At 39.8% G+C, this 19886-nt stretch overlaps 1 protein-coding gene across 3 annotated transcripts; it reads left to right on the plus strand.

Moving 5' to 3' along the window:
• Positions 1–424: 424 nt before the first annotated feature.
• Positions 425–19456, plus strand: LOC131231396 (cytochrome c6, chloroplastic). Of its 3 annotated transcripts, none has more exons than XM_058227561.1 (6): positions 425–557; positions 1095–1203; positions 18230–18327; positions 18418–18449; positions 18922–18985; positions 19084–19456. In XM_058227561.1, the coding sequence occupies exons 1-6, from the start codon at positions 543–545 to the stop codon at positions 19222–19224; spliced, it is 459 nt and encodes a 152-aa protein (XP_058083544.1). In that variant the 5' UTR covers positions 425–542; the 3' UTR covers positions 19225–19456. The 3 variants fall into 3 exon arrangements, with proteins under 3 accessions (XP_058083544.1, XP_058083545.1, XP_058083543.1); XM_058227560.1 differs by having other exon boundaries at positions 439–599; XM_058227562.1 differs by lacking the exon at positions 18922–18985 and having other exon boundaries at positions 431–599; positions 19084–19220.
• The last annotated feature ends 430 nt before the right edge of the window (positions 19457–19886 follow it).

Here is a 19886-nt window from a genome sequence, read left to right on the forward strand (position 1 = left end):
AGAGAGAGAGAGAGAGAGAGAGAGAGTCAGACAGACCTGATGTGGAGTGTTTGGGTTTCTCTCGGACAATGGAGGGCTCCTATGGTGAGAGGCTTTGGATTCGAGGTCCGATTCATGCGTCGGGGTTAGCATGCCGTGAGATGCAACAGGGACATGGCGGTTTCTGTTGGATTTGAGAGAGGGAGAGAGAGAGAGAGCGGGAGAGAAATGGGTTTTTGTTGGACTCGAAAGAGGGAGAGGTGGGAGAGAATTCGGATGCTTTCTCATCTCGAGCAGGTACTCGGGTGAAACAGGCCGTAACGCCGTTTGTAATGGTCATTTCACTTACCTCGATAGCTGTGATGGGGCCTACTCTGACGCACCAGTGGAAAGGCGCCAGCTATGAGCACCAGCACAGGAGCTACTGGTGGGGGGACTAGCCAATCCGCGTCCTAAATAAGCTCTTTTATGTTATACACGCACTAAAGAAAGAAAACTAAAAAGGAGAAACCATTGGGTTATTGGTTGCTGCAGATAGGCGGTCAATTGAAAAGAACGAAGAAATGCAGTCTCTCCGTGTGAGTTGTGCTCCCGTTGCTCCGCATTTCTTCTCACCAAAGGTAGCCTGCCGTTCCTTTCGCATGGTACCATTGATGGACCGTTCTGTTGTGGGTCCCACAAGGCGTGTACGCGACATCCAACCTGTCCAAGAAGTGCGCCCCACCATGATGGTTGGACGCCCAAAAAAATCAGGCGATCCAACCATCAGGTGGCCCCCACCATAGAAATCATTGTTACATCGCCTAAAATCCTCCAAATTCAAGTGGTGGGCCCCGCATGATGATTTCATTGGTCAATATTTCAGTCCTTCCATCATCATGCTGGGGCGTACCTATTGATTTTCTCTGATGTGGCCCACCTAATAATTGGATGGGCCAGATTCTTGATCTGGGTGAACAAAATGTGTTGGGGGGGGCAAACCCATTGGACGGTTGGATGTCATCAAAACAACATGTGGACCCCACAATAGCACGGTACCAGTAACATGCCAGTGCTCTCTTCCTCATGAGAATGAAAAATGATTTTTATTTTTGATGTGTGGATATGTTATGAAGGAAGAAAGCCCACATTCCCAAGTGCACAGTAAAAGGAGATATCTCCAGTGCTTGGCTCCTCCTCTCCTGGCTGCTTTTATCTCCTTGTCCCCTCTCTCCTATCCACCAGGTACCCACCCACCCCTTCTTATCATTGTTCTTATTTAATTGCGAAATTGCCCTTTGTCTTCTTCCAAAATCCCACACTCCCCATGTGAGGGTGTCCTGGGAAATCTCAACGGTTGATGTAGGGGATTTTTCATTTATTTGGTGATCCTGTTCATTCGATTGGCGCTAGATGAATGTAGATCTTTGTTCTTCTTTGGGCATAACTTAATAATCCAATTGGTTCATAGTATTTATTAGCCATCCAATAATTTTATATTTGTGATAATTGTAAAGTGTAAGAGTCTCCTCACAATTGTGAACACCTATCTCTGTTTTTGGATTTTTTTTTTTCAAGCGCCTTCCCTGTAAGTTAGAGACGCTAGAGTAAGCTGTAACAAATGACAAAAATACCCTCCTGGGACGCCCCACTGTTATGCATAAATGGCAGGACGCCGATTGCCTTCCAGACTACTGGACGGTGCTATGTGGGCCCCACAATGATGTATGTTTTTCATCCACGCCGTCCATCCATTTTTCTGGATCATTTTAGGGCATGAGCCAAAAACGAGGCAGATCCAAATCTCATGTGGACCACACCACAGGAAACAGTGGTGATAGAATCCCCACCATTAAAAACTTCTTGGGAGCCGCAAAAATTTTGGATGAAGCTGATATTTGTGGTTTCCCTTCATCCAGGTCTGTGTAACCTAATCAATAGGTTGGATGGCAAATAAACATTATAGTGAGCCTTAGGAAGTTTTAACAGGGGCGTTCAATCATCAATTGTCTTATTATAGTGTGGTCTACTTGAGGTTTGAATTTGTCTCATTTTTGGGCTCATGCCCTAAAACGGAAAAATAGATGGATGACGTAGATGAAACACATATATCATGGTGGAGCCTATAGAGAATTGGCTACCGGTAGCATCAAGATTGTTGTTTGCTTTGAAGTGGTCTGGGGGTTAAATGTTAGTGTTTCTAAATGCGAATTATTGGGAATTCATGTGGATCGTGGGGAGATCGTTCAGTAGGCTAATGTTTTTTGTTGCAAAAGCAATTCTTTCCCTTCTTCTTACCTCAGGTTGCCCTTATGCATCGGGAAACTGGTGAAACACTTGTGGGACAAGGTAATCGAAAGAAAGTTATCTTCTTGGAAGCATCATTATCTCTCTCTGGGAGGACATCTAACTCTCATCAAAATGGCTTTCTCAAACATGCTTATATACTTCATATCTCTTTTTAAATGTCCTAAGGCAGCTATTGAAAGACCTGATAAACTAAGAAGAGATTTTTTGTGGAAAGGGGTTAAGGATCAGAGGATCTTTCACTTGCTCAATTGGGATGAAGTTTGCAAGCCGGTTAGTGAGGGAGGAGCCTGAATTAGTTGAGCCTCATGAATGTTGCTCTTCTTGAAAAGTGGCATTAAAGGTTTGGTTCAGAGGCGGGTGAGCTATGGAGGGAACTTTTAGTTTCCAAATATGGTACACAACCGAGTGATTGGAGCATTGGATCCTCTTTAAATTCCAAGTGTCGCTTGTATGTGTCCCTCATTTTTGGAAGACAATTGTGTCCACTGGGCATTTATTTTGTGATGGTATTTCCTTTTCTTTGGGAAGAGGAAATCACATATGTTTCTGGGTGGACATATGGTGCGGCAACTTACTGTTACAAGACCTATTTCCAAGCTTGGCTAATCTCGCCATGGATCGCTTCATTGTTGTTGATCGTCATTACTCTATGGGTGGAGAATCCATCGTCTGGGCTCCTCTGTCACAAGAATGTATTGGACGACGAATTCCTTTGCCTCCTCGATCTTTTAAAGCTCACCTTCCCTTTGCCTCATCAAGAAGACCCCATGGTTTGAAAAGCCCACAGCTCTGGTGTCTTTCGAGTGCGTTCATTTTATAGCTTCATATCCAAACCATCTTCTCCCTGGGCCTTTCCTTTTCATTATTGGTCTTACAGGGCTCCTCCGAGGATCGTGGCTTTTGTTTGGCTAGTGGGTAGGAAGAGGGTGCTAACTATAGATAACCTCCACAGAAGATCCCTTATCCTTCCAAATATTTGCTTGTTGTGCAAGGGGGATGTTGAGTTGATAGATCATCTCTTTATTCATTGTCCTTTCACCAGGAAAGTTTGGGAGCACTTCCTTCTCCTTCTCCAAATCTCTTGGGTCATTTTGAATTCCATTGATTGTCTTTTATGAGCTTGGCATGGAGGAGTGAGGGGAAATACTCAAATGGCCATTTGGAGGCTTGTTGTCATGGGAATCTTATGGTTTATTTGGAAAGCTCAGAACTCCTACCGCTTCCAAAACAAGGAATCTATGGTTGAAGAGGTCATTTGCTTAGTTAAAGTTGTTGTGTCAGAATGGGCGTCTTATGTCAAAGCAGCAAAGTCTGCTAATTTTTCTTCGTGGTTTTTGCCTTAACTTGGGTTCTATTCTTTTCCTGTCCTTTGGCAGGCTCTCTAATAAAAGTTCAGTTCTCTCTCTCAAAAAAGAAAGAAAAAAAAGACAGGAGAGAGAGAGAGAGAGAGAGAGAGAGAGAGAGAGAGGAAAAAAGAAAAAAAAGCCCAGTAACGGTTGATAGTGTTGTAGCGGGACATATGACCTAGGCAGGTTCAACAGGATGTAGCACATGATCATTTCTTCATCTAGATTTCACCCCAAACACGAATTCATGGCCGGGATGTGTCGTTGGACGTTTAAACCTTTCTTGAGCTTAATTGAAATGATTGATCAATAATCTAGATCTTCTTTACATTTGAAATGCCAATAAACTTGCACTCCAAATTGTTCCTGGCAGTATTGAATACCCCTAGGCTGAACTTATGCTTTATTAAAGGTCCTAAAAGAAACAAATTGCCCAATTTATTAGTTTTTTTCCACTTGTATTGATCCAATCTCTTGGAGTGACCCTACCTAAGGTTTCCTAGCCTCTAAAAGTGTCATGCTTATTTAAATCACTCCACTTGAGTAATTCGAACTCGTTAAGGTCTCCACCTTAAACAGTTGACTGCTCCCAATTCCAAATTCATGCTTTATTTGCAAAAAAATTGAATAAATTGTAACACTTTAGGACTAATCAAAAGCGTATCCACAACAAAGGGCAATTTTGGGCCAAGATCTCTTATGATTAACAATTCCTCCTTTGGCAAATCACAAACCATGATGTTCCTAACGTTGAACAGGGGTTTCTATTTTCCTAGAAATTGCTCCTTTGAGCAAGACTATCGAGTATAGGCCATGACCATCCAACAAAACCATTCATGGCTTTCTTAGGCGAGAATGCAAGAAGATCATGCACCTTTCAGCACACTAAATTCATAATTTCAATGAGTAATGTTGATCCCTCATTTATAATTGGTAAGGTGCCCATGTTGCCTTTAACCTTTGGACCAAGATAATATATAATGTTGATGCTTTATAGATGAAAAAAAAAAAATTATTACTAAAATAATCTTTCAATATAGGGTTGTCAATGGCTGGGGCTGGCCCATCAAGCTTTTGGGCTTGTCTTTCTTTTGCCTCGACACAAGCTGGCATAACAGTCCTGAGGGCCGCCCCCCTGAGCCTAAAATTCAAGCCGGGTTAGTAATTGGGCCAGTCTTGGGCTACCTCTAAAAGCCCATAGGCCCAGCCCATTTTGTGTTTCAAGATCATCATCATCATCGTCTAAGCCTTATCCCCACTAATTTGAGGCGGCTGTTTCAAGGGCATGTTAGATATGCATTGAAAAGGATGGTTTACAACCTCAAAACCTCAGCTTTCAAATTTTAAAACATATGCTATAGATGCGGATGATGTTTATTTGAGAATGGCTTGACTCAGGCTGGGTTTCATCACCATTTTGAAAAGGTGGTGACTTGTCCTCCTCACATGTGGTAGTCATGGATGGCTATCCAGACCATTCAAATTACATGTATGTATGTGCATTTATACATATATGTTTGTATAACATATATACGTGTGGATTTTATATATATATATATATATATATATATATATATATATATATATATATATATATATATATATAGCATCAATAATATAGCGGTGCTGTACTGATGGATGGATTGGATCTTGGACCTATCATGCCAACTTTATTGTACATGCTCGTGGGCTTGACAAAGCTCAAGCAAACTTAACATCTAATTTGTAATTATCAAATGAGTAATTGAAAATAAAACAGTGAATGGTCTGGATTCTAAGGATAAGCAGATGTTTTTTTTTTTGGAAAGGTAAAGAATTCTATTGAAGAAGCCCAAGGGCAAAAGAATTCAAAGAAAGGAAATAAACAAAACAGAAAGTGAAGGAAACAGGAAATAACAGAGGTCCCTTTCCCGAAGGTCCCAATCCCTAACAGACAATGATCCTAGAAACAGCTGCCATGGGAGAACTGCTCATGTTCTGGAAGCAGCAGTTATTCTGCTCTCCCCAAAGAGTCCACAAGGCAACAAGCAGGGATAATCTACACCTAATCTTAACACTGTCAGATGGCATAGCTCCATGCCAAGCCGAAAACAGCCCCTTTATCCCGGCATGGCCCAGGGACATTGTAGAAATCTAAAATGCCGCACCACATTTCTTGAGCATATGGACAGTCAACAAAAAGGTGATAGGCTGATTCTGAATCCACCATACAAAGGAGGCAGATGTTTGGTAGGATCATCCCTCGTTTTACTAAGATTGCTGATCGTGAGAACTTTGTTGAGGCCCACCAGCCACGCCAAAGCTGCCACCTTGAATGGTGTTCCAGAGAACCACACATTTTCTCAGAAGATGGGAGGATAAGCCTGGGGTCTCAGGTGAATGAAGTTAAGAAGGGACTTGACAGAGGAAGACCCTGTTTTATCTCTCAACTATCGCGGGGAGTCCAGAGCTTCCAAGTCTGGAAGACAGGCTAGGACCTGAGAAAACTCTTCCACTTCTGTGTCGCTTAAATTGTTTTTACACGGTGGTATCCAAACTCTGGATGCAGCCGACATAGAGAAGCAACTTTTCACTGATATATTATCTGTGGGATAGAGGGCAGCCAGGTTAGGGAAGAAAGTTCTAAGTGGACTATCCCCAATCTACTTGTGGTACCAAAAGCGAATAGAGGCTCCACTACCCAAGGAAAACCCAATGCCTTCCCAAACTTTCTACTCCATCTGCACAATCTCCTTCCAGATGTGGGAAGCTCTATAAAGCTAAAAAAGTTTGGACCTCCAACCTGAAGATACAATACCATATTTGCTTGCTATAATAGTATGCCAAAAACTGTTGCCTTCGCATGTGAATCTCCATATCCACTTTCCCAAAAGGTCTGAATTGATGTCCTCCAATCTCATAATACCCGCTCCACCTTTTGAAAAAGGTCTGCACACCTCATTCCAATCAAGAAAGTGAAACTTGTTCTTGGTTGTCGCACCTTGCCATAGGAAGTCTCTCCTCTATTTTTCTTACTTTGAGAGCACCTTTGGAGAACTTGAACAAGGATAAGAAATAAAGCAAGAGACTCGATTGAGCTGATTTGATTAGGGTTAATCTACCCCCTAAGGAAAGGTGCCTACATTTCCAAGGAGATAACTTTCATTCCATCCTAAGTAGAATCTTATCCCACAAGTGTTTGGGGGGTTTGCCTATGCAAAGAGGCAACCCCAAATAAGATGTTGGAAAACTTCCAGCCAGACAACTGAAAATCGAAGCCAGTCACAACACCTTGCCTTTTGAAAGGTGGACCCCAAGCAGCTCACATTTGGAGATGTTAACTTTTAGCCTAGAAGCCACTTCAAAACACATAATTATCTTGCGAAGATTATCAACCATGAGTTCATTTGCATCGTAAAAGATTACCGTGTCGTCTGCGAATTGAAGATGAGAGACTCGAGATGGAACATTCTCCACCTTGAAACCTTGGAAGAGACCCGAATCCTACCACTGGATAGCATCCGACTGAGGGCTTCCGAAATGATAAGTAGAAAAGGAGATAGCGAGTCTTCTTGTATAAGACCTTTAGAAGCAAGGAAATAGCTGAAAGGAGATCTAGCAAATCTGTTGCCTATCAAGGGAAGGTCCACTAGGCATGGTGTGCTGGAATGTCCGTTATGGGTCATAAAGGCTGTTATGTAAAGGTAATGGTGGCAACTATTATGCGTAATAGGGTTGTAAAGGCCATTACGAAAAAATGACCAGTAAAGGCCGTTGCAGGCTTGCAGCCCCCATAATGGCCCATTACGCCCCTTGTAAAGGCTGTAATAGACTTGTAATGGTCCATTATGGGCTGATATAGTTTTTTTTTTTAATTTATTTTATTTTTATTTTTTAAATTAAAAAGAAAAAGAAAAGAAAAGAGCCGTAACAGTCGTTACAAGGACCGTTATAGCTCGTATCGTAAAGGTAACGATGGTGGCCGTTATGGCCACCATTACCGTTACGGAATTCCTTGTCACTAGACCTTCATTAAGGATCCAGTCTAAGAATCCCTGCATACCTGCTGAAATACAATCACCATTATATTTCTTGTTAGGCAATCAGGCTACATTGATGTCTTCCCCTATGTAGAAAGGAACCCTCCATTTGTTCAAATTATCTAATAGTTCTTCCCATAGAAGAGGTCTTTGGCTGGTAGTGTTAGTGCCATAGACCCTAGATATTCCCCCATTTAAAGCCCGATCCAATCTGTCTCAGCAACAACGATACCAAAAACTGCCACTTGCCCTGTAGTTCTCATACCACAAATTCAATTACCACACTATCTAGATACCCCCTACTGATCCCTGGGCCTCGAGTGCCATCCACTTTACATTTTTTTCTTAGATTCCACTATTTTTGAGTCAATGAGGTCAAGCTTAGTTTCCTGAAGAATGTTCAGAATATCTTTAGATCTTCTATAGACATCCCGAACCTGCACCCACTTCTAACGACAGCCTCAACCCCTAACATTCCATGATAAAATCTTTATGGAATAATAACACTTCCCCGTGTATCTGTTTTTGCTCACCTAGGCCTTATCGCATCTTTGGAGTTTAGCGTCAATTCCAAGCTCACTAGCTCCCTTCTCCCCTGCTACACACCACTGACTTTTTACGATAAGCTCTGGGATCTAACGGGTGATCTCTTTGAATGACGAGGTGGAAGAGATCGAAATAATCTTCATCCCCATCACCAAAGACCATTCACAGCAGCCTACCGACGTGACTAATAACATCTTTGATCCAACGTTTACCTCTAACTATGGCAACTGGATGGGGGCGTAACGGTGATACGGGGGCGTAACGGCCCGTAACGGTGCAAAATTTTTTTTTTGTCAAAAAAATATGAAAAAATATGGATTAAATCCGGAATATTCTAAGCATTCCAAATATGCATTCATTTATAAATTGGAACATGTTTATGGTGGTGTAACGGTCCACTCTTTGGTGAGAAGTTGTATCGGACTATCTGATGAATTATGAACCAGATAACCTGAATTTGACTACAAAATTCATATATTTAATTTTCTAACTATCTACTATCAATGATAGATATATTAGAATGAATGTAATATGAAAATATCTTACATTTAGGTGTTTGCAATTATTTTTGAGGGCCAAAATTCATGCGTAAATAGAAAAAATATATATATATATAAAAAATATAAAATGGCACCCCAAATATGTAAAATGCACATTAACATGTTCTACTATGATTAACACATCATATGACATCATTAAAACAGCAAAAGAATCATTAAAAAATGATTTTTCGAATTTTCAAAAAAAGGGCCGAAATAAATGCGTAAATAGAAAAAAATATTAAAAAAATATAAAATGGCACCCCAAATATGTAAATTGCACATTAACATGTTCTACTATGATTAACACATCATATGACATCATTAAAACAGCAAAAGAATCATTAAAAATGATTTTTTGAATTTAAAAATGGCCGAAATAAATGCGTAAATAGAAAAAATATAAAAAAAAATATAAAATGGCACCCCAAATCTGTAAAATGCACATTAACATGTTCTACTATGATTAACACATCATATGATGTCATTAAAACAGCAAAAGAATCATTAAAAATGATTTTTCGAATTTTCAAAAAAGGGCCAAAATAAATGCGTACATAGAAAAAAATATAAAAAATATATAAAATGGCACCCCAAATCTGTAAAATGCACATTAACATGTTCTACTATGATTAACACATCATATGATGTCATTAAAACAGCAAAAGAATCATTAAAAATGATTTTTCGAATTTTCAAAAAAAGGGCCAAAATAAATGCGTAAATAGAAAAAAATATTAAAAAATATAAAATGGCACCCCAAATCTGTAAAATGCACATTAACATGTTCTACTATGATTAACACATCATATGATGTCATTAAAACAGCAAAAGAATCATTAAAAATTGATTTTTCGAATTTTCAAAAAAGGGGCCAAAATAAATGCGTAAATAGAAAAAAATATTAAAAATATAAAATGGCACCCCAAATCTGTAAAATGCACATTAACATGTTCTACTATGATTAACACATCATATGGCATGATTAAAACAGCAAAACAAAAATTATAAATAGATTTTTCGAATTTTAAAAAAAGGGCCAAAATTCATGCGTAAATAGAAAAAAATATTAAAAAATTATTAAATGGCACCCCAAATCTGTAAAATGTACATTAACATGTTCTACTATGATTAACACATCATATGACATGATTAAAATAAATTTTTGACGAATTTCTGAAAAATGGCCCACCGAGCTTTGATTCAAAAAAATTTGTGTTATAATGTGTTTTTATCTCACATACCTAGCTAAGGTTGGTCGAAATTAGTAGTAGAAGGAGTGAAAAACAGTTTGGACGCAAAAGGTTTCAAAAAAACAGCAAAAAATGAGCTAAAAATGAAAAAAAAAAAGTTACGTTTAGCGTCAATTCCAAGCTCACTAGCTCCCTTCTCCCCTGCTACACACCACTGACTTTTTACGATAAGCTCTGGGATCTAACGGGTGATCTCTTTGAATGACGAGGTGGAAGAGATCGAAATAATCTTCATCCCCATCACCAAAGACCATTCACAGCAGCCTACCGACGTGACTAATAACATCTTTGATCCAACGTTTACCTCTAACTATGGCAACTGGATTCCCTTTCTTGTTGAAGCGTCCAAGAGAGAGGTTTCCTTGGGCATCATCAACGACAACCCTTTGGATTGGGGTCACATTCAAAGTTTTAGAAAAAAATAAAAAAATCCCTTTCGGTAGCCAAGGATTCCCCTTCTGAACCAATTGAGAAACCATCCTTCGAGGAGTCAGGAATGGCTGCTACGAGGGCTAGGGATAAGGTCTTTGGGGAAAGGGAATTGGGTGGGGAGGCTATGTTAGAGGGAGGGTGTGGAGGTAGGGGGTGATGGTGTAAGGGTGGAGGTGAGACATTGATAGGAGTAGGCGGAGGGGTATGGGCTGGGGAGGATAAAGGGAAGGGAAGAGGAGTGAGAAAGGAGGATAGGATTAAGAGGGAGAGGAGAGGTCTTAGTCTCTTAGGGCTCGGGAGATTTTGGGGGGGGGGGGGGGGGAGAAGAGGTGGGTTTTTGAGGGAGAGGGAGGAGCTTGGGGCAAGCTTGTTATGAGGAAAATGTAGTTCGCTGTGATTTGAGACATGGCAACTATCATCACCCTTCACCAATGGAAATGAAAGCTTCTCTCACCATGTGTTTGACTTTGGGAAAGAAGACGCCAAGCTATCCGGTGATTTTAAAAAGAGGGAGGAGTGAAGGCCAGAGAAGGTGCCTAGTGTCCCTTCTCGATAGAAGCTACAAGAGATGTTGGACCCTCTGATGTCACCAGTTGCCCTTGGGAAATGATTCCATCAAACTCTGCAATCACCATCGTAGAGATGTTTGAACATGAAGCAACGTGGTTCCACCGATGGCGACTATCGACTCGGGGCACTGTCACCAAAGGGCATGTGTCCACCACAATGTGTGGGGGCGCATTAGCTAGGGCACTGTCACCAAAGGACAAGTAGATGGTTAATATCATCTTGTATGTAATTTGTGTTGCATCTAATTTGTGTTGCATCGACAATTAGATCAAAGATTTGGGAGGTCCGAGGCAAGCTTGTTATGTGGAAAATGTAGTTCATTGTGATCTGAGATGTGGCAACGATCGTCACCCTTACTAATGGAAATGAAAGCTTATCTTGCCTTGTGTCTAACTTTGGAAAAGAAGATGCCAAGCTATTTGGTGATTCGCAATAAGAGGGAGGAGTGAAGGCCAGAGAAGGTGCCAAGTGTCCCTCCTTGATAGAAGCTACGAGAGAAGCTAGCCCCTTTGACGCGCCAACTGCCCTTTGGAAATGATTCCATCAAACTTTGCAATCACCACCATAGAGATGTTCGAACGTGAAGCAACGTGGCTCGACTGATGCTGACTATCGACTCGGGGCACTGTCACCAGAGGACACGTGACAACCATAATGTGTGGGGGCGCATTAGCTAGGGCTGGCATGGAGACGGGGCGCATTATCTAGGGCACTGTCACCAGAGGACAAGCAGATGGTTAATATCATCTTGTATGTAATTTGTGTTCCATTGACAATTGGGTTGGAGATTTGGGAGGTCTGGATTTTTGTGCAACTTCGCCAAGTGTACGGTTGATGAGTCAGCACCATTTAAAAAAAATGGTGATGGACTATCATAGGAGTCTACCCTTGAGAATTTAGTTAGTGTGTTTCTCAGTTAGGGTAACTTTCATAGTTTGGTAGTGTGATGGCTGATACAAAGGTATTTAGGACTTGTACATATGGTGTTTGTGAACTCAATTTAAACTATTGAAATTGCAGGACCCAATATAGATAGGTCATCATGTAAAATCCAGATTGCTTGAGTGACCATATCCTCTGATTAATAGGCAACTTTTTGTTGCACTAGGACTCTTTACTATTTTTAATTTCCACAGTCCATTGAATATCCAAAATGCAGAAAAGTAAAATTAGTGTTCTTTTTCTTTCATAGGCCATCTAAGATAGGGCCCAAGATTGTATGGGTATCTGAAGTAATATATCCATGTATGCGGGTCTTCACTACATGTGTATCGATCATTACACTTGCCATGGTATCCAAGTGTTCTTATTGGAGGACCCATGTATGTACATGGCCCTAGTCTTTCTTCTGCTTGGTTACCTGGATTGTGGGCTGCTTTTGTACGTTGTATGGGACATACAACAGGTACGTGGTATCCTACTTCCTCCAATATCTGATACACTAGATGTAGGATCATATGGTCCCTCCAATGCATACACTAAACTAAATTTATGCAATATAGTTTTATGAATTCATATTGCAATTTATATATGAATGATGAATACTAATATCATAGATTATGCATCTCTAATTTATATCATATGCATACTACTGAACAAATCAATGTACAAATCTCTAAATTGTAAATATAAATTTGCATTACAACTTGAATCAATAGTAAGATTATAGAACCATAATTTCTGGCCACTAAAAATATTAATCTGGATCACGAATGACCCAATATCTGTATCGCATGATTTAGAAAGGAAAACGTAGGGGGCCTCATAATTCTCTCTTCCTATATCGCTCTCCCTCCCTCACTCACGAAATCCTAAATCTGCACCACCATTTCTCTCTTGTTGTAATGTCCTCTCTCATCCCATGCCCTCTCATCTCTCTTATTTCTCAGTACAATCTGTGAAGAAGAAGAATCATGTTAATTTTCTCTCTTCCTATTTTGGGATTTTTAATTGTGGGCCTATTTCAGGGCTGATTTAGACCGTTGATTTTCAGATTAGTCCATCCATGGTGTGGCCCCAATATGGATCCATTTCAACAGTGTAGCTGCTGACTGGGATTCTTTTAGTTGCAGAAATGGGTCACTGTTATATAGATACAGATATATAGATCTGGATTCTTTTGGTTGAAATATGGACTGAATTTTTATTCACATCTAATAAATTGCCCAGATCTTGCTAAAAAGTTGGTGTATGGGCTCAGGCTGGGCATAATCATCACAGGCCGGGCTGGGGTCTGTCCTTTTTGGCCCGTCACGAGCCTGGGCTGGAGCTAAGGTATTCTGTAACGGTAACAGTGGCCATAACAGCCACTACCGTTACCTTTACAATACGGGTCGTAATGGCTGTTACGGCCCCCATAATGGCTGTCACGATCTCTTTATATATATATATATATTGAAAGAATAAACCCGAAAAACCTGTAGTGGGGAATCATCACGCCAAATATCCTCCTAAAATCTAACCTAAGACCCAAACCTGATAGCGAACCTGGACCTAGACCTGATAGCGAACCTGGACCCCTAAAAAACTATAGGATACAATTTAGAGATGCCTTCCCAAATAAAAGAGGAACGGTAGAGAGAGGAACTCTGTCCCCTAACTCATAGGAGCCGGTCCATACTTAGTTGCAACAACCTCCCTCCACAGACTAGAACTCTCAACATCAAACGCCAAACCCACTTACCAAGCAGCACATCATTAGAAAATACAAATGACCAATACCCACTCCTCCATCAGTGATAGGGCGACAAACTTCAATTCAAAAGATGGAACTTTAGTTATTAGAGGAAACTCCCCCATGCCATAGAAAGTTTCTTATCAACTTATCAATCATGATTGTTATGTATCTAGTGTTCGAAGTATCAGTATCGCTACAAGTTTTGCTGGCCAGGGATACAAAAACAATATCGATATTGCCGATAATATTGCTAATAACTAGAAATGCGGGGAAACATGGGAAAAACGGTGGAATTTTCAGTGAAACTTTAGGAGACGTTAAAATGTACATATTTGCTTATTTATAATGAAAAAATTTCAAAAAGAATGCATACATAACAAGTTTCCATTTAATAGGGCCTTAAAACCATGTATTGCTGTAAGGAATCAGTCCAACCATCCCATCCGGCCTATTTAACCATCCAACCTTCCATCCAAACATCCATTGATATTGCAAAATATCAACAACACATGATATTTCACCAAGAAATCATCAACAATTGTAAAGGAATTGATCATCAACAATTGTAAAGGAAACGAAAGATTGTGGTCTCAATATTGTGCATGTTGTGATCATGGTGTGTTGTAAAGGCCGTTACGTAAAGGTAACGGTGGCAACTGTTACACATTACGGGATTGTAACGGCCGTAATAGCCGTTATGGAAAAAATGATCCGTAATTGCCGTTAACGGCACGTTACGTCCCCTATAAGGGCTATAATAGCCCCGTAACAGTCTATTACGGGACAGACACAGGTTTTTCATACTTTTTAATCAACATTACGGGGGCAGATACAGGTGTTTCAAGGGTTTTTCAATAAATAAATAAAAATAGAAAAGAGAGACTGTAACGGCCGTTACGGGGTTGTAACAGCCGTTATGCCCCGTATCGTAAAGGTAATGATGGTGGCCGTTACGACCACCGTTACCGTTACGGAACACCTTGGTTGCGATATCGATAATATCAAGATATTATCAATATTATCAATGACAAATTAAACAATACATACAACCATGTGCCCATGAAAAAAAAAATTTGAAATAATTTTTTTTCCAATAAACAAAAATTGATGATATCAATACGTTGGTGATACTATTGAAATATCGTCGATACACTTATGATACAAGCATTACCTAGAATTTAAATAGTTGAAAATATTGGTGATACATTGGCGATATTGATGCATTGGCAATACAAGCGACACTTAGAATTTACATAGTTGAAAATATTGGCGGTTACATTAGCGGTATTGATACATTGGCGATACTTAGCGATACATTGCTAATACATGGAAATTCTGATACTACCAGCATTATCGGTATCGCTTAGCTGGAGATAAAGATAATATCAGAGATATTTCGATAATATCGGAGATAATTCAAACAATGTATGTATCAATAATATCTGTGCGAACACTTTTCATACATCCATGATTATGGCTGATCCACTGTACAAAATGAAACAGATCATCTGACCAACCTCATGATTTGTATTATGATAACTAAAGAAAATCTCCTTACATGTATGCAATGTTTTAAATATCGCCGATATCGGCCGATATGTCCCACAATATATCTTGTATCCCGCCGATGTGATACAAAACGCACAGGTAGTGCCATTATATCCCACATGTTCGATTTGGTGAGCATTTTCAAATTCCAATCCCTTTTTTTTTTTTGTTAAAATTATGTTAAATCAGTGTCAAATGGTTATAAATCTAGTGGTTTTTCATGTTTTGCATGAAAAATCATGGAGTTGGAGCGTTGATTACTGTTGATTTCGATATCCATTGCCTCTTCATGTTCTCCATGTTTTTTCCGAAATTTTCCATCAACCAGCTATCAGTTGAGATTAATTTCTAAATATTTAGGAGTATTAGATGAAATGATCATCAGATACACTCTAGTTTCAAAATTTTAGTGTAGGTGGTCCGATTTGGGGAAAATTCAAAATTTCCCCAATTTCTCCCAAATTGCTTGCAATGTTGCACTCCAAACATGAAATCAAGCATGTATGAGGGCTTATCTACTAATTTGTCAAGTCCTTGTCAATTTTCGAAAAATAAAAATAAATTTTAAATTAAAAATTATTATTATTTTTTTTTTCTTGAAATGTCCCTTCTACCTGCTGTCAATTGAGACTAATTTCAAAGTATTTTAGAATGTTTGATGAAATGATCATCACATACACTCTAAATGTTATGCATCAATTTGAATATAGTTGCAATAGTTCAGTTAGACAAAGCATAGCTTAGGACCTTATACAAAGGAAACCTATTATGTCCACTACTTTTATGAGATGTTATGATTTAAAAGTGTGTATTAAGGTCTTTTCTAACAATCCTTGAATTTTTATTGAAAACTTTGACCATTTTCCCAATGTTTCCCCATGTTTCCCAAAAAGTATGGTAAATTACCCGATACAAATAATATATCCTATGCGATAACCAATACGTATCTGTCTACCAAATATGCAATATGTAATGTGATAACAATGTTTGAAACACTGCACGTATGCATAGGGTGACTTGTTCAATCTAGTATCTGATCGTTAAAACACATGCACTCACACATTTTTGTAGTTGTACTTGCATTCATAAAAGAAATCCATCCATATCACATTTAAACGAAAATGAGATGCTTGTATAATTGACGTAACAGTTCATAACAATGTCAGGTTGAAGATACAACCATTTATCAACTATAGAAACCTAATCCAGATCTAACATTCTACTTAGGGCCTTGAACTTGACACGGATAAGGTTTGATCATCTCACTAACCCAATCACAAATCTACTACATCCGGTGATCTGATCTAACACCGATGTTTGATGCGGGACATGAAATTTAAATATGAGATGCAAAAATTCAGGCTTAGATTATACCAATTCAGAAACAGTTACACAAATTCCACATCCCACATGACAGTCCAAATCATTCAATTAAAAGGGGAATCTACGCGGGTCCAGACCGACACAGGCTAGGATTGGACTAATAAAAATTATAAACCAAACGATGTCAAAGAGAAATAGAAATCAACCACACATGCATAAAAATCAGTCCCTAATCCAAGGGATTCCCCAATTTCAATTCAAGGAACCCTAGGGTGATGAAAACCGCAAACAATTTAGGGAAAAACGCAATCTAGGTTTAGGGTTTATGAAGAAAACATGTATGATGAGGCAAAGAAGAATAAAACCTGAACCAAAGACGATTTCCGCGTGTGGACAGCGGGCCTGGGGCACTCGCAAGTGTGCAGGTGCTTGGCCTCACGTGCGAGGGGGCGTCGATTTCGAGAAAGCCCTCCTTGGCACTGGTTGGCTGGGGGTAGGCTCTAAAACCCCGAAGTTTCGGGTTGATCTGAGCGGTTGCTTGTGCGTAGTACTTTGTCGAAGTTTCTGACCTCCTGTAGGGCCGAAATCTGGAAATTTGCTGTAATGAAGAAACTGATGCAACAAAGGACGAATTTGAAGCACGGATGTTGGTAGAAGAAGGGAAAAAAATAGATGATAAAAGATGGGGTGAATCGGGATCGATGTGGCTTCGCACCACGGTAGTTAGTTTTTCGAAAAGGGGAGGGCTTCGCACCCACTTTTGAATTCTTCCACAACTCACGAAGAGAGCAGAAAAAAAGAAAGCAGGAATTTTTATTAAACTTGAATGAATCAAAAGAACTACAAGGGGTGCCTATTTATAGGGAAAACCTTATACCCCTAAACTCGCGCCATGTGCGCAACCTATGACTTGGCGAAGAAGTAAACTAAAATAAAAACCAGACAAAGAAATCTAAAGCGTTCATTATGTTCTAAATAATAACAATAAGCAAAACCTAAAATATGAAATCAATCTGACTAGTGGGCCACGATCAAGAGATCCCATGATGGGCTTTTCTTGACTATCGGGCCCACTCTTTGAATCAAAATTCCGTCTTCTAATTCGAAGGGCCTCCCTGGACGTTGTCATCAAGCCAGATCGACAATGGGGCCCTCCTTCGTACATACGTGCATAGGGGGTGGAAGGGGGGGCGTGCGTGCGCGTGATGTACCCATCAATGTTCCAGTAATTACTGACCTGATTCTAGTTCTTTTAACATCAAATGATATCATAGTATATGATTTGAATAACGAGCATATACATTTCTTTTTTACCAAATCAAATGTGTACCCTATTGTTTGATGTGGATTTCCAGCTCCCATGGTCTTGATGTTGCTTAGTGCTTGGCAAGGTCCACGAGCACTCTTTTTCGTCCACCTTTCGACGTGTTTCACAGATTGACGGTCTATAAAAATAGAACAACAGTCCACATTCAACTGAAAGAGGTCCTAACACTGTTTTCTGGGATCTTCCCATCTGGGAGGGTTTTGGGGAATTCTCCATCCACAGTGGGGTCAACAGACTGATGGTCTGGATTACCTAACCTTGAGACCCACTTGTAAGAATTTTAAAGATACAGTCTGCATATCATAGAATTCCTCTTTACAGATTACACTCGTTGATTTTTATTTAGTGATTTCCTCTTTTTATTTATCTATCTGGGGACAGTATCACATGCACAACCAATAGATGGTCAAAGAGGAGCTGCGCTGTTTAACAAAGCTTGCATTGGTTGCCATGATGGAGGTGGAAACATACTTCAGCCTGTGGGTAGTCTCATCCCTTTTGAACCATAAAAGAGTGTCTTTATTGCATGGATTTCTCATTCTATTTTCCAATCCATGCCTTCTTTTCAGGGTGCAACACTCTTTATGAAAGATCTACAAAGGTAAATGACACCCACCTTGCCTGCACCTCTCCCAAAGCAGCAACAGCAACTATGGGAAAAAAGAAAAAGAAAAGAAAAAGATACACACAGAATGCCTACAGTGACCCACTCACATTTCCACCATGCACATAAGAATGCATAAAGTGATCAGGACTGTTGGTTCGGTGGGTCATCAAGTGGATGGGCCACATGACATCCAATCAGGGGCCTGCAAAATAGTTGGTTAATTTCAAAGTTGCACAAAAAGCAAGAGCAATGATCCACGTTCAACAAGCGAAAACCAACAGGATTGTCCATCACTGAAATTTTATAGATATTGTTCAGCTGCATAGTAACCCACAAAATCAGCATCCCAATCAGTATACTTGTTTGCGAACTGCATGGTGGGTACGACACATTGTAGTAGTATCCTCACAAACAGTAAGTACCTGTGATCAGACCTTGTATGATCAGGCCCACTGGCTTTGTGCAGGAATGGTGTTGACACAGAAGAAGGCATATACGGGATCACATACTATGGCAAGGGAAGAATGCCGGCAAGTCTTCCCATTTTGTTTTCCTATTTACAAATGGAGGACTATTGCTTGGAGCTGAAGGCTTATATGAGTAATCTGTAATCCGGTTGCCTCTGCAGGGGTTTGGTGAGAATTGCACACCAAAGGGCCAATGTACGTTTGGGGCCCGGCTTCAAGATGAAGAGATCAAGCTATTAGCTGAGTTTGTCAAGTCACAGGCTGCTAGAGGGTGGCCAAGCGTTGAAAGTTACGGAGATTAAAAACTCTTATCATGCATGAAGGGCCACCGGAGAATGAAAATTAGATGCAGCAGTCATTTTGAAAGCAAGGTCTACTGTGATTTGGTTGCCAAACAACAAAACATTCTTGGTAAAAAGCAGGTGTATTTTAATCAGTTCCAAAATATAATACTAGACTGGTTGATGAAATGAGCAGCTATGTGAACAAACCCATTGCACCAACATATGCAATTTTCTTTGAATTTTCATCTTATTCAAGGATTTATTTATTTATTTATTATTATTATTTTTTTTCTTTTTTTTTTTTTTTACTAACGCCACATGTGCTTTTGAACCCATGATCTCAGTGTTGAAATGCACACGGTCTACCATTGAGCCATGGGTTGGATCCCATCTCATTCAAGTACTTGTACCATGTGTTTGTGTGATGCATGTGAAACAAGTGCTTCAGGAAATATGAAATGTGAGTGCTATTGTTTGCCAGAAAAAGATTTTGAGATTGTGTGGGATCCAACAGTTCGTGAGATGGCCTATGTTGCGCCTTGGAAATTAGGCTTTCGGGTTCATGAAGTAGTCTCATATTTCTTTTGTTCTTGTGTAATATTAGCTCGCTACACAGCCTATATTGCGCCTGTGGTGACTCATTTGTTTAATGATTGATCCAATTCACCATTTTACCTACA

Source organism: Magnolia sinica, chromosome 17, assembly GCF_029962835.1.
Source record: "Magnolia sinica isolate HGM2019 chromosome 17, MsV1, whole genome shotgun sequence".
In the NCBI taxonomy this organism is placed as follows: domain Eukaryota; kingdom Viridiplantae; phylum Streptophyta; class Magnoliopsida; order Magnoliales; family Magnoliaceae; genus Magnolia; species Magnolia sinica.